This window comes from Hevea brasiliensis, chromosome 8, assembly GCF_030052815.1.
Source record: "Hevea brasiliensis isolate MT/VB/25A 57/8 chromosome 8, ASM3005281v1, whole genome shotgun sequence".
In the NCBI taxonomy this organism is placed as follows: domain Eukaryota; kingdom Viridiplantae; phylum Streptophyta; class Magnoliopsida; order Malpighiales; family Euphorbiaceae; genus Hevea; species Hevea brasiliensis.
In genome coordinates this window covers 82,331,400-82,345,169 of record NC_079500.1, presented here as the reverse complement: position 1 = coordinate 82,345,169, position 13,770 = coordinate 82,331,400, and the positions used below count along the sequence as shown (strand labels likewise).

The following is a 13,770-nucleotide window of genomic DNA, read 5'->3' as shown; positions in this document are numbered from 1 at the left end:
AAGACGAAATGACTAAAATGCCCTCCGTTTGGCTTAACAGACTAAAATTGTCTGTACCGATTGAAAAATTTTTCTAAACATTTTCTTGACATTATAATGTCATAGAAACCTCAATGACTCTTCTCTGAAGTCTCAAAAATTATTTCACGAATTTTCTCCCTAGTTTAGGGCTTTTAGTTGTAAAGACCGCAACTTTCCACTAGGTTACCCATCGCTAGAGCACCAGCTCATTTAACTTGGTTATATTTTATTTCTAAAATTTTTCTTAAATTTTTTTTATTAATATTTCAGTTATTTATGGCTCCTCACTTTAGTCTAAATATTTTTTCAGATGATCTAGCTATCCGGACCGATATCGATCACCGAAACAGTAGAATGTACGGAATTGCTACAGTTAGGGTGTTGCATGTTCATATGAAGGGACTAGAGGACCGACATCTGGAGGTCTTAGCTTCTTAGATTTGGTGTTTGATTTGATTCTGTGCCTATTGAGATAAAATCCTTAAAACCTTAATTTTAATTATGATTTTAGTTTCCTAATGGCAAATAGGCTAATAACAATTGAGTTACAAAAGTTATAACCAAAGTATGTAATATTTTGCAATAGAGAAATGAAATTGCATGAGATGCATAAAATTGAAGGATTAAAATTTTAAAACTTTTTTATAACTCACTTTTTGATAAGCTTAAGGCATGTGCATTTATGAAAAACTCCATTTATTTTTGGAAAAAGGTTTTTTGAAAAAATTGAGAAATATGGTTTTATATTCATCTAAGTTAATTCTCGGAATGGAGAGTTATAAAACTACTTTCCAATTTTCCAATATTTAACAAAAATTTGAAAAACAACTTTAAGTCATTTTTCACTATTTTCCTTTATAACAAAAGCCTTGTTTGGCAATTGTTTTTCAAATAAAAAATCAATGACTTTTATATACCAAAATTATACTACAAAATTTTTTCACAACAACAATTAATAATTATTTAGAAAATATTTATTTATAATACTAAAAAATAATCATATTATTATAAAATAAAGTAAAAAAAAAAGTTTCTACATATATTTTATAGTGATTTTTTTTAACTATAAAAGATATAACAGCTAAATGCGTTTTTCATCTTCTACTTTATTTATCAATGGAAAATAATTATTTGTTTTTCTATTTTTATTTTTAAAAAAATTATAATTTTTTATTTTCCATGAAAATGAGAGAAAATATAAAAAACAATTTCACTAATTACAAAAATAATTTTCTACGTCAAATTTTAAAATTTATTAATATCTATTATAATTAAAAATAATTATTATAAAATATATATTATTTATTTATTTTATAACAATATAGTTAATTTTTTTATTATTCTAAATAAATATTTTTTAAATAATTATTTATTACTTTTCATTTAAAAAAATTAGAAAATAAATTTTTTTATAAAAAAAAGTGAAAAACTGCTTATAGTTATTTTAAAAATTTTAAAAAGTATGCACATATGAACACGTTATTTTTCTTTTTTTTTTTCTTAATTTTTTAAAAAATATTATAATTTTCATAAGTGAATATATCAATTTAAAAAAAATAAAATTTATTTTTTACAAATAAACAGTCCATTAGGCAATTAAAAAATATTTGATTCAAGCAAAAGTTCTCATTATACTTTTTTAAAAAAATTAAATAAGTAAATAAATAAATCTCAGTGGATTTTATAATTGCAAAATATGTATGGGTTCTATTTCTCATAAATAAATAAATCTCAGCGATTCCATGAATGGTTCACGGGGTTTGATCATAGAATCATTAGTTAAATTAGTAAAATTTAAAAATTAATTAAATATACAATAAAAAAATTTTGCAAGTTTTGTATCTTTTTTATTAAAAAAAAATCAAACCAAACTAAAACCAAATCATTGAAGTAACATTTTTCAAAGTAATCTTTCTTTTCACCTTATACCCAGACCGCACCAATAAACTCAAAATAAAATAACCTCGACCGTTCAACTGTTCAAGGACCAAAGACCCTTCAAATAGAAACCAGTCTCGAGGTGGTTGTTGAACAAGATGGAGAACTTGATGTACGAGAAACCCTCTCTTTTCCATTTTCCTCTTCCATGCTCCCTTAGACTCCACATCAGTTCCCATCATTTCCAAAACAACAACCATCAAATATCAAGTCAATGTTGTCTTCGAAGCCTGTGTCATCAAACAAATTTGTTAACTCGCAGGCATTTTCAAGTGGAAGGTCAGGCACTGGCAGAGGAGTCAATCCTGAATCTAAGCAAAAGCTCCAATTAAGCTCATGCTCTTCGATCGGTTCCATAACGATCATTGTTGAAGTGTCCATGCATGATGGAAGCTCGCAATGAAGTTTTGGCGAGGTGGCCTGTTGTTCTTCTTGAGGTGGCAGTGGAGACGATGGCGATGGCGATTGTTCAACATCTGGTTCAGCGGCTTCTTCCGACTCAATGGAGTGGTTGGAAAGTGGGTCCGTCGGAAGGATGTGACTTAAAGGGACATCTTTCATCTTCAAGCGGTCTATGTAATTGCTGGTATCAAAATTTGTCACAGCATTTGCTCCTCTATACTCTATTGCTGCCATATCATATGCTGCCGCAGCCTCCTCTTGTGTGTCTTTACCAACAAAATAAATAACTAAATAAATAAATAAAACAATATTAAAATTTAGTATTGAATCGAAGTTCACGTGACTACTGTATGTCACTTATGATGAGCTCTTCAATTTGATATTGTATTGGCATTAAAATCTCTTAGCTTATAAAATAAAATATATACAGCTCAACCAACCAAATCTGTCATCATGTTTGGGAAGTGGTGTCCGAATGTGAGATCTTGTATTACTGTGAGAAAATGAGAAATTATTTGATACCTACGAACCATATACTTTATTTGAGAATGATTATTCTACTTTGGAGCTTATATAAAAAAAATAATAATAATTATTAAATTAAATATTTATATTTAAATTTATACACTTATTACGTTTTAATTGATATACATCTCAACATAAATATTTAATTTAATAATTATTAAAGTCATTAAAAAAATTTATTGGACATGAATTATTGACTAATTATTTTTTTCTTCGAAGCACATTGAATAATTAATTAATTTGTGTCCAATATGTGGCTACGTGCATAAACATTCTGAATTTTGTACTTGCAGATGTTGTAAATGTTGAAAACAATGTTGTGAATATTGTAAACATAAATAAATATAACCTTTTCATACGTTGTACATGTTCCAAACGTTCTAAACATGTGACTCTTACATTACATGTATAAATTCTTCTTTTTCTTCGCCAAATTATGCATATTAATTAATGTAAACAGAAAATGTTTAATAGTTTGGTAATCCTAGCTAGTGTTGTCGATTTTTCTAAAATTTAAAATTTTTATAAGAAAAAAAATCAAAATTTAAACGCTTATTTAATTAACATAATACAAAAAATTATTCCACTCAATTATTAAATAATAATAATAATAATAATAATTATTATTATTATTATTATTATTAGCATAATTACAGCAATTAGCATGATTATAGGAGATTTGTGTAGCATAATTATAGCAATTATTATTCTTGTCCAAATTACTTCATATTTTCATGTATAAATAGATGTAATATCTCTGTAAATGAGACACAGACAAATACACAATTCTTTTCTTCATTACTTGTATTCTTTCTTCTAACATGGTATCAGAGCCATAAAACTTTTATTTCTAGTTTTTGGGGTCTCTCTCCTCTCTCTACAACCTGTTATGGTTCATTCGTTCATACCTATTATTATACCTTTTTTTTTTTTTCTCCTCATCTTGTTATCAATGGAGAAATCTGATATTTCAAGACCTATTGCAACAGTTCTGATTGGTTTCAACTATAATCTTTGGGTTCAAGGAATGAAAAGTTTTTTGATAGGTCGTAAGCTTTGGCGTATTGTTATCGGAGATATCACTGCGCCGACAAGAGAGAACGATGAAACTGATGCAAAATTTGCTAACCGTCTTGAGGATTGGGATAGTAAAAATCATCAGATCATCACCTGGTTTCGCAATACCTCTGTCTCATCCATCCACATCCAGTTTGCTAGTTATGACTCTGCAAAAGAAATCTGGGATTTTTGGCTAATCGATATCAGACCATTGGACTTGCCCACTATTATCAGTTGTGGACTACTCTTCATAATCTGAAACAAGAAGCAGGTCAATCTGTGAATGATTTTCTTGCCCAGGTCCAACCTATTTGGAATCAAATATCTCAGGCCAAAATCAGTGAAGATCATCTTCATCTCATTCAAGTTCTAATGGCTCTTCGATCAGAATATGAGGCCGTTCGAGCGTCCCTACTACATCGAAATCCACTCCCATCATTGGAAAATGCTATTCAAGAGATTATTTTTTAAGAGACTCGTCTCAGTTTGGATAAAACTCCTCAATTTGAAGCTGCTCTTGCAACTACTCGATCCTCACATCAGAAATCTGGCAATCAACTCTGTAAGAATTGTAATCAAATTAGTCATGCTTTTGCATATTGTCCTACTATAAAATGCAAATATTGTCATGGTTACGGTCATATTCTTGAACATTGTCCCACACGTCCTCCAAGACCAAAAGGAGGGCAGTCTAAATTCAAGAATGTCTCAAAGCCTGGATCTTCCTCTGTCACTGTTGTTGCTGCTATTGAGGGCTCTACTGTCATCACCATGAGTGATCTTGAGGCGCTATTCAAACAGGTTATCTCTTCTAATGCTCCTGCTGCCATGTCTGCCACTCCGGGTAATTCTTATTGGCTTTTTGACTCTGCATGTTGTAATCATATGACCACTAATCTTAAATTCTTGTCTTCTGCAAAACCTGTATCTTCCTTACCACCAATCCATACTGCAAATGGTACTAAAATGAACATCACACATACTGGTCATGTGTCTACCTCAAATCTTCATCTCCCTGACACCTATTATATCCCTAATTTGGCACTCAATCTTATTTCTGTTGGTCAGTTGTGTGAAAAAGGACTAAATGTTATTTTTTCTCACCATGGTGTCCAGGTACAGGATCCACAAACGGGACAGATTCTTGGGGAGGGTCGCAGAGTGGGTCGATTATTTGAGCTTACATCTTTACATCTTCCTCAGAGATTTGTGTCTGCAGCTACAATACCTAATTCCTCCATTCACCAATGGCATCTTCGTCTTGGTCATGCTTCTACCAGTAAAATTCAACCTTTAATTTCTCGTGGATTATTAGGATCTACTAAGTTTGAGTCATTTAATTGTTTAAATTGTCAACCTGCATTATCTTTTTCTCATAATAATACTACTTCAGACACTCCTTTTGGTTTAATTCATTCTGACATTTGGGGTCCTTCTCCTATTTCTTCAATAAATGGTTTTCGTTATTTTATAATATTTATTGATGATTATTCTCGGTTTACTTGGATATATTTTTTTGAAACATCGATCTGAGTTATCACAAATTTACATCACATTTGCAAAAATGATTAAAACTCAGTTCTCTTGTGACATTAAAATTCTCCGAACAGACAATGCAATGGAATATCGGGATTCTTCTTTACTTCAGTTTCTTAGTCAACAAGGCACCGTTGTTCAACGTTCTTGTCCTCACACCTCTCAACAGAATGGGCGAGCCGAACGCAAGCATCGCCATATTCTTGATTCTGTACGTACTCTTCTTCCTTCTGCCTCATGTCCAGAAAAATTTTGGGGAGAAGCTTTTCATGCTGTTTATATTATTAATCGTCTTCCTACCTTGGTTCTTCATAATTTATCTCCTTTTGAAAAGTTGTTTGGACAACCTCCTGACTATTTCATCCTTAAACCTTTTGGATGTGTTTCTTTTGTTCATTTACAACATCATGAACATACCAAATTAGAAACCCGTGCTCATCTATATTGTTTTCTTGGTTATGGCATTGAACACAAAGGGTATCGTTGTTGGGATCCAGTTTCAAATAAGTTACACATCTCTCGTCATGTTACCTTTTGGGAAAATACTATGTTCTCTTCTCTTTCCAAATTTCATCACTCTGTCAATACTGACTCTCTATTTTTCACTGACTCCTCCAAAGAGCTGTTTCCAAGTCCTGATCCAAGTGATTGTGATGTGCTCAATATTAGCCCAACTACACCTGCCCATGTTAAATCGGCACCAGTTGTTGATCCAGTACCTGCGCCTGCATCTCCTCCTAGCACTACTCTTCGTCGTTCCACCCGTGTAAGAGAAACTCCTCATTATCTTTCTGATTTTCACTGTTACTCTACTATTGCAACCCTTCATGAGCCTCGTTCTTATCGTGAGGCAATCGACCCTCTTTGGCGACAAGCTATGGTAGCGAACTTCAGGCTTTAGAGAAAACTCATACTTGGGATGTAGTTGATCTTCCACCAAACAAGGCCCCTATTGGTTGCAAATGGATTTACAAAATCAAGACCCGTTCTGATGGAACTATTGAACGCTACAAAGCTCGCTTAGTAGCCAAAGGGTACACTCAAGAGTATGGTATCGACTATGAAGAGACTTTTGCTCCAGTGGCCCGATTAACATCTATTCGCAGTCTCTTAGCTATTCTTTGCGGTTCGTAAATGGAAACTTTTCCAGATGGATGTCAAAAATGCTTTTCTTCATGGTGATTTAACAGAAGAGGTTTATATGCATCCTCCACCTGGTTATCATTCTCCTCATAAGGTTTGCAAACTTCGACGAGCCTTATATGGATTAAAATAAGCTCCCAGGGCCTGGTTTGCCAAATTTAGTTCCACTCTTGCTCAACTTGGTTTTCTCTCTAGTCCACATGATTCTGCATTATTCACTCATTTGATAGCGGTGGTATTGTTCTTCTGTTGCTTTATGTTGATGATATGATAATAACAGGAGATGATTCATCTGGTATTCTAGAGTTACAACATTATCTCAATCAACATTTTGAAATGAAAGACCTGGGTTCTCTCAGCTATTTTTTGGGTCTTGAAGTTTCTCAAAATTCTGATGGCTATTATCTATCTCAAGCCAAGTATGCATCCGACTTACTTTCTCGAGCAGGCATCACTGATAGCAAAATAGTATCAACCCCATTGGAGCTCAATTGCAAACTTACACCTCTTGATGGCACTCCTCTTGATGATCCTACTTTATATCAACAGCTTGTTAGGAGTCTTGTTTATCTCACAGTTACTCGACCTGATATTTCATATGCTGTTCATCTGGTCAGCCAGTTTATGTCTACTCCTCGCTCAACTCATTTCTCTGCAGTACTTCGAATCCTTCGTTATATCAAAGGCACTCTTTTTCATGGTTTGCACTTTTCCTCTACCTCCTCCCTAGTATTATCTGGCTACTCTGATGCTGATTGGGCTGGTGATCTGACAGATCATCGCTCTACAACTGGTTATTGTTTCTTATTGGGTAATTCTCTTATCTCTTGGCGTAGCAAAAAGCAAACTGTTGTTGCACGTTCTAGCACAGAATCTGAATATCGTGCTCTTGCTGATGCTACATCTGAATTACTTTGGTTACGGTGGTTATTAACTGATTTGGGTGTCACTCATTCTTCTGCCACAATGCTTCATTGCGATAATAGAAGTGCCATACAGATTTCTCATAATGATGTATTTCATGAGCGTACCAAACACATCGAAATTGATTGTCATTTTGTACGTCATCATGTTGCTCATGGCACCATATGTTTGATTCCTGTCTCCTCTGTCAGCCAAACCGCTGATATATTCACCAAAACTCATCCTCCCGCTCGCTTTCAGGATCTCTTAAGCAAACTCAAGTTGGCACCTGTGCTACCACCTTGAGTTTGAGGGGGGTGTTAGCATAATTACAGCAATTAGTATGATTATAGGAGATTTGTGTAGCATAATTATAGCAATTATTATTCTTGTCCAAATTAGTTCATATTTTCATGTATAAATAGATGTAATATCTCTGTAAATGAGGCACAGACAAATACACAATCCTTTTCTTCATTACTTGTATTCTTTCTTCTAACAATTATTATTATTATTATTATCATTAATGTTAAATTTAGAGCTTGGGCCACATGCCTAGTCAGTAGCAAGTAGAAAATGTGTAATCTTTTTCTTCTTGTTAAGAAGATCGAGGCCTTTTCTTTAGGATGAGTCACGTGCCTACTCAGTTGCAAGTAGAAAATGGGGGTATCACATCGTACGCCAATCAAAGAAAACAAGGAACGTGAAGCCAAATCAAGTTGTGAGATCTGATCAAGGACTAAAGGTTAGCTTTGTGTACATCTCGTGGAGTTGGCGCAATTCCAGCTCCTGTCCTTCATGCAAGTATCCATCTGTACACTACACTACACTACACATTTCTATTCTTATTTCCAAAAACTTTTTATTTATTGCATATCTTACATTTTCACTCCCCACGCTTCATTTTTACTTTTTGGGTTCTTCCCTTTTAAAATTATATATTATACGATTTTTAAAAAACCTAATACATTATTTCATCTCCAAAATTTTATTTAAAAAAAAGCCTCGTAATGTTTTAAACTTTAAAAAACATTCTATTACATACTTAAATTCTTTAAAAATGAAATTAAAATAACCTTGTGATTCCAATACCATTCCAATACTAGGAAGTGTGAACTACAGACACGTTGATGGGTCAAATGAAGCTGAAATAAATTAATTACCCAATAATTACATAGCACTATGCAGGGAAAATTTTATCTTTTTAATTATTTTTTCATAAATCATATTATTTAAATTTTTTTGAATAAACTCATCTTAAATCATTACAGTTTGGTTCCAATCCCAAATTGCAACTCACTAACTCTGTTGGTCTACAATGTCTCTGTTAATAGTATGCCCTAGAATATAACTTATAATTTGTATCTTGTAAATATTAATTCCTTTTTAATAATATATATCTTTTTTTTTTTAATTTAAGTTGTTTAAATTTAATTGAAAATATCCTTTAACTATTTGTAAGATGCTCCATTCTTAAGATGTTAAGAATATGAGTGACAGAACAATCTAATATAAGTGTTATAAATTATGGTTCATAGTCAAGCATACTTCAGTGGGTATGATTTATCTATATAGACTGTCACATCTATTTGTTTTCATGAATTAGTATGAGATATTAATAAGATAGAATGGTGAGTCTCATGCTATATAACAAACATAATGGACACTTATATGATAAGTAGACTGAACTACTAACATTAAGATGATATGTACATAGAGTTTACTTTTGCCAATACATTATCATCTAGATTATAATAGTGTATATAATCCCTTGACCTGAGATAACACAGTTATCTTATATGTAGGTGGTTTGAGTTTGATACCGTTTACATACTTGTACTAGGTATGAGTATATGGACATGTGTTGGCTCTGACTAGTCATATATGGAGATAAGTGTTTAGTTAAAATGGAATCTGTTGGCCTAAGTAAATAGAGATAAAGTTCTATGTCTATCTAAATTATTCTTGATAAATAAAATTCCTAACCAGGACAGATAAACTTATTCAGAAAAGTGTTTTTGATTAAAGAGTCTTGTTAATCAAGAATTGAAATTAAAATGAACACATATGATTCTAAGCAATTAAGATTTGACATAAATCATGGCCCTAGCCAGAATTGAAATTATGTAATGGAGAGATTTTAGTGCATGGTATGTATGAACAAGGTTCATGAGTTAAGTATAAATTAATTCATCACTAGTTGGGTAGTCATGATATACTATGCTAGGCGTGAATCATGATTTATGAGAACTAAGCATGATAAAGGAATTTTATTCTAAGTATAGAATAATTTCAATAATATTAAAGAGTTCATATTATTCTCATTGCCAATTAGTAATGAACTTAGAAAGTTATACACAATAAGAATAACATAATAAAAGAATTATTAATTTGATTAATTAATTAATTAAATTAATGTTTTTAGTTTGTAATTACATTACAAAGTTTCTAGTATGAGTTGAAATTAAATTCATCAATGGAAGTATTAAATTTAATATTTTAAGTGTTTAAATATAAACTTGTTTAATTAATCTATAAGGTAAGAGATTTTAATTTAGTTAAAAGGACTTGAGAAGTCACAAGAGAAAATTAATTTAGGAATATGGTGCTTTAATTCCCTAACTAATATTAACAAGACAAGTGGCCAAATGAAAATTAAAAAACATATCTAATTGGTAAATTAGATGTAGACATTTGTAAAGTTAGTAATGATTAGTGATCAACCACTAATTGACTTTAAGGAATTAAAATCTCTAATTATTAGAGATTGGATTAGAGAATTAATTTTTTTCATCTTCCATTTTCTTTTAAACCAAACTCTCCCATCTTCTTCCTCGTAATTAATTCAAGAGACATTTGAAATTGTCACTCTTGAATTAAACACAGAGAAATTATTTCTCTCTACTTCCATAAGGTTAAAACCCAAAAAATCCTAAACTCCATCTTTGTGCAAGTTTTGGCCAAGACAAGAACGAAAGTACAAGGGAGTTTTGGTTCAAGATTAGTGCTTTGATCATCTTGTTCGTATGGACGGACTAAAGGATCGACTCTTGGCGATATTTGCTTTTCTAGATTTGGTGTTGAATTTGATTTTGCGCCTATGCGGGTCAAAATCCTTATTTTTTTTTTTATCTTGTTATTTAAGGCTTTTGTTTAATAATGGCAAATATGCCTTTTAGCAATTGAGTTACAATTGTTGTAAACAAAATATGTTTTTTACAATAGTATATATCATTTGTATGTTGCATGAAATAATAGGAATTAAAATTTTAAAATTGCTGAGTTTACACCCTTAGTGCTATTTTTCTCTCAATCTCCGCTGCTTATCTTCTCTGTTACTCATCTATCAATCGGTGACCCACCACCTATGCTACTATGAACTGCATGTCTTTGATTATCTGGCAAGCCTTTACCCTTCTCAACCACATTATTTGATAACAAAGGAAACTCAGAGCAATGGCGAGCGAAGAAGAGAAAACTCTAAAGAATTAGTTATGCTTCAATTACAAGAGAAGAATGGTTAAAGATAGTGAGAAGGATGATAAATGGATGTCGACAATGTGGAGGACCGACCGGACTATGCCTTTGAAAATGGAGATTGATAAGGCAGTGTTTACCAAAAGCACATGTTTAGGTAATGTTTTGTCAAGTCTACCTACAGTAACCTCAAGATGAGCTGCCAGTAACCGGTTGCTAGATGGAATTAGAGGGGCAAAAGCAGTGACGAAAAGAGAGTGTTAGCTTGGGGAAAGAAAAAGAGCGAGGAATGGGGAGAGATTCAAGTAGGTGCCATGGAACTGGAGGACCGCAAGCCCCCACTTTGGATATTCTTATCATTTAATTTAATAAATTTAATTTATTTTTATTTTTTATTTTATTTTTTATGTTAGCAATTTTTTTTAACTCTCACTCTCTTCTTCACGCTTTTATTCACGCTTTTATTCACGCTCATTGCTAATTAGGATTATAGATTTACTTAATTTCACTTTTGAGGAGTTCATAAATGTAGTTAAATATTTAAAAATTTAAAATATCACGAGAATTTTTAATAAAGTTTAGGGATAAAATAATATGTTCAACCTTTTTAAAAACTACAATAAATAAATATAAAATATTATTAGAATAAAGAGATTGAAAGAGAAACGTACTATAAGTTCCTAGGTAAAGATACTTATTGCCAAAAACTCGTCCAATTCTTGCTTCCCACCGCCCATTCTGGTGATGCCTGTTAACATTTCAAGTAATTTGTAATTATATTAAAGTTTCATTTGTTTTATGGAAATTTTTTTATATTTATTAATGTTTAAAACATTAAAAAAATAAATTAAAAAAATTTTCTTTATGAAAGAAAAAATTAAATTATTTTAAAAAATATTGTTTTTAATAAACAAATAATTTTTTTAAAAGAAAAAATATTTTTCATTTTTAAATTTTAATAATTTTATTAATATATATATATATATATATATATATATATATATATTTAATATTATAACTAAATAATTAAAATTATTTAATGAATAATATTTTTTGCAAACGAATGCGGAGAGAGTCAAGAAAAGCTCATTTCATGTATTAAACTATTAACTTCAAACATTTAATTATTTGAATATAATTTGCTCAATCAAAGGACAGAAGAAAATAATAAAAAAAAATGAAGAAAAAAAAAATTAATGGGCAGTGGGAAATTACCTAGCCACGCCACGATACTTAGACACTCCTCTAGAAAAACCACTACTTCGCCGTCGGAGATATGCCAAGTACTCTTCTTTGCTCATCTTTTGCATCTCTTCAAGCTCCTTAGAGTATGATTTTATCTGCACCCATTAATTAATTTCTTTAAATATAAAAATGTTTCAATTCTTCAAATTTTGGGAAAAAAAATACCCCACAAATTTAGCACCGGAAAATTCAATGTTGTATCTGGTCCCCAATACTTCAGGGCAGCAAGATCATAGGTATGAGCAGCCGCTTCCTCATTATCATACGCCCCTGCATTTTCCAAATTAAAAAAAAATAACAATTAATTTCTTTGTCAGGAAATAATAAAATGAAGGGATTATTAAAATATTGGATTGAGATCACAAGTACTTACCCAAATAAACTAAGCAGCGACGAGAGTGTACATGAACGTTACAATTACAAGGATTATCAAAGAATAAACACACAGTCAGAACACAACATATTGCAAAGAAGGAGATTTACAGATCTCCTTTATGGTTTTATATATTTTAAATATAATTTAATTAAAAAAATTGACCTTGTCTTCCCTTCTTGTTTTGGATGTTGTTCCATGAACTTTTATCCCATAGATGAGCCTCAAACCTCCCTGTCCATCTATGCCTGATCTCAAAGAAGGATAATTTTTTCAAAATCATATATATAAAATGCGCAAATAAAAAAAACCCACATTATATTTTGTATTATTGAACCTGGTGACTCCTCTGTAAATAGAGCTTCTTCTTCTGCTGCTGCTGGTGGCAGTAGCATTAATCTGGCATTTGTCTTGATTCTTTTGAATTCTTCGAGCACGTTTTGACTTGGGTTTTTGTGATCTTAATAGATGATGATGGAGAGGAGTATCGGAGCCCAAGCAACAAGATGAAGCAGAGGAGGAATAAGAAGAAGATGAAGAAGAAGAAAAGCGTGATAAATCAGGGGACCTCTTCATTTAATCTGTTTTGCCCACTTCTTTTTAGCTCCTGCAATGAGAGAGGGAAAGACACCAGGATAGGAAAAAGAAAGGAACTTAATGCAAGAGTTTAGAAGATGGATATGGTTAGGTCTCTCTGCTGGTTTATATTTTGTGACTTTGCCGAAAGAAGAGGTGAGTATTTTGGTAACCAGAAGTGGTTTACCAAAACAAGAAGACAGAATCAGACATGAGACATGGAAAGAAGCAGAAAATAAAAGTTAAGAGAGAGAGAGAGATTGTTTAACCATGGGTTAATTGACCAAGAGTTGATTTAATGGCCAACACTTGGCTTACGGTTCAGCCATGCTGGGAATGCGGTTTTTAGACCCATATGTGCATAATTAAAATTTTTAAAATGAAAACAAGGACAAAAAGGTTTATACATTACTAATATTAGGGTTGTGCGATTCTAATTTTGGTTCGATTTTTTATTTTTTTAAAATACTACTATAATTTAAATTTTATTTTTATTTCAGATTAGTTTTAAGTATTTTTTATTTTGGTTCAATTTTGATTTTAATTTTGATTTTAATTTTGATTTGATTTGA

At 31.6% G+C, this 13,770-nt stretch overlaps 1 protein-coding gene across 2 annotated transcripts; it reads right to left on the bottom strand.

The window, feature by feature from the left end:
• Positions 1 to 1,846: 1,846 nt before the first annotated feature.
• Positions 1,847 to 13,515, bottom strand: LOC110667284 (ethylene-responsive transcription factor WRI1). 2 transcript variants are annotated; one of them, XM_021828084.2, is made up of 7 exons: positions 12,960 to 13,515; positions 12,788 to 12,870; positions 12,623 to 12,631; positions 12,431 to 12,519; positions 12,220 to 12,344; positions 11,676 to 11,752; positions 1,847 to 2,648 (listed from the first exon to the last, which is right to left on the bottom strand). In XM_021828084.2, the coding sequence occupies exons 1-7, from the start codon at positions 13,196 to 13,198 to the stop codon at positions 2,128 to 2,130; spliced, it is 1,143 nt and encodes a 380-aa protein (XP_021683776.1). In that variant the 5' UTR covers positions 13,199 to 13,515; the 3' UTR covers positions 1,847 to 2,127. The 2 variants fall into 2 exon arrangements, with proteins under 2 accessions (XP_021683776.1, XP_021683783.1); XM_021828091.2 differs by having other exon boundaries at positions 1,847 to 2,627; positions 12,960 to 13,513.
• Between the last annotated feature and the right edge of the window lie 255 nt (positions 13,516 to 13,770).

What these genes read in the sequence shown, in the direction of transcription:
- LOC110667284 (XM_021828084.2), bottom strand. Translation starts at nt 13,198, where the DNA reads ATGAAGAGGTCCCCTGATTTATCACGCTTTTCTTCTTCTTCATCTTCT. An exon ending in ATTTACAGAGGAGTCACCAG is followed by an intron (nt 12,871 to 12,959) that starts GTTCAATAATAC and finishes CTTTGAGATCAG; the next exon opens with GCATAGATGGACAGGGAGGT. An exon ending in AAGTATCGTGGCGTGGCTAG is followed by an intron (nt 11,753 to 12,219) that starts GTAATTTCCCAC and finishes AAATGTTAACAG; the next exon opens with GCATCACCAGAATGGGCGGT.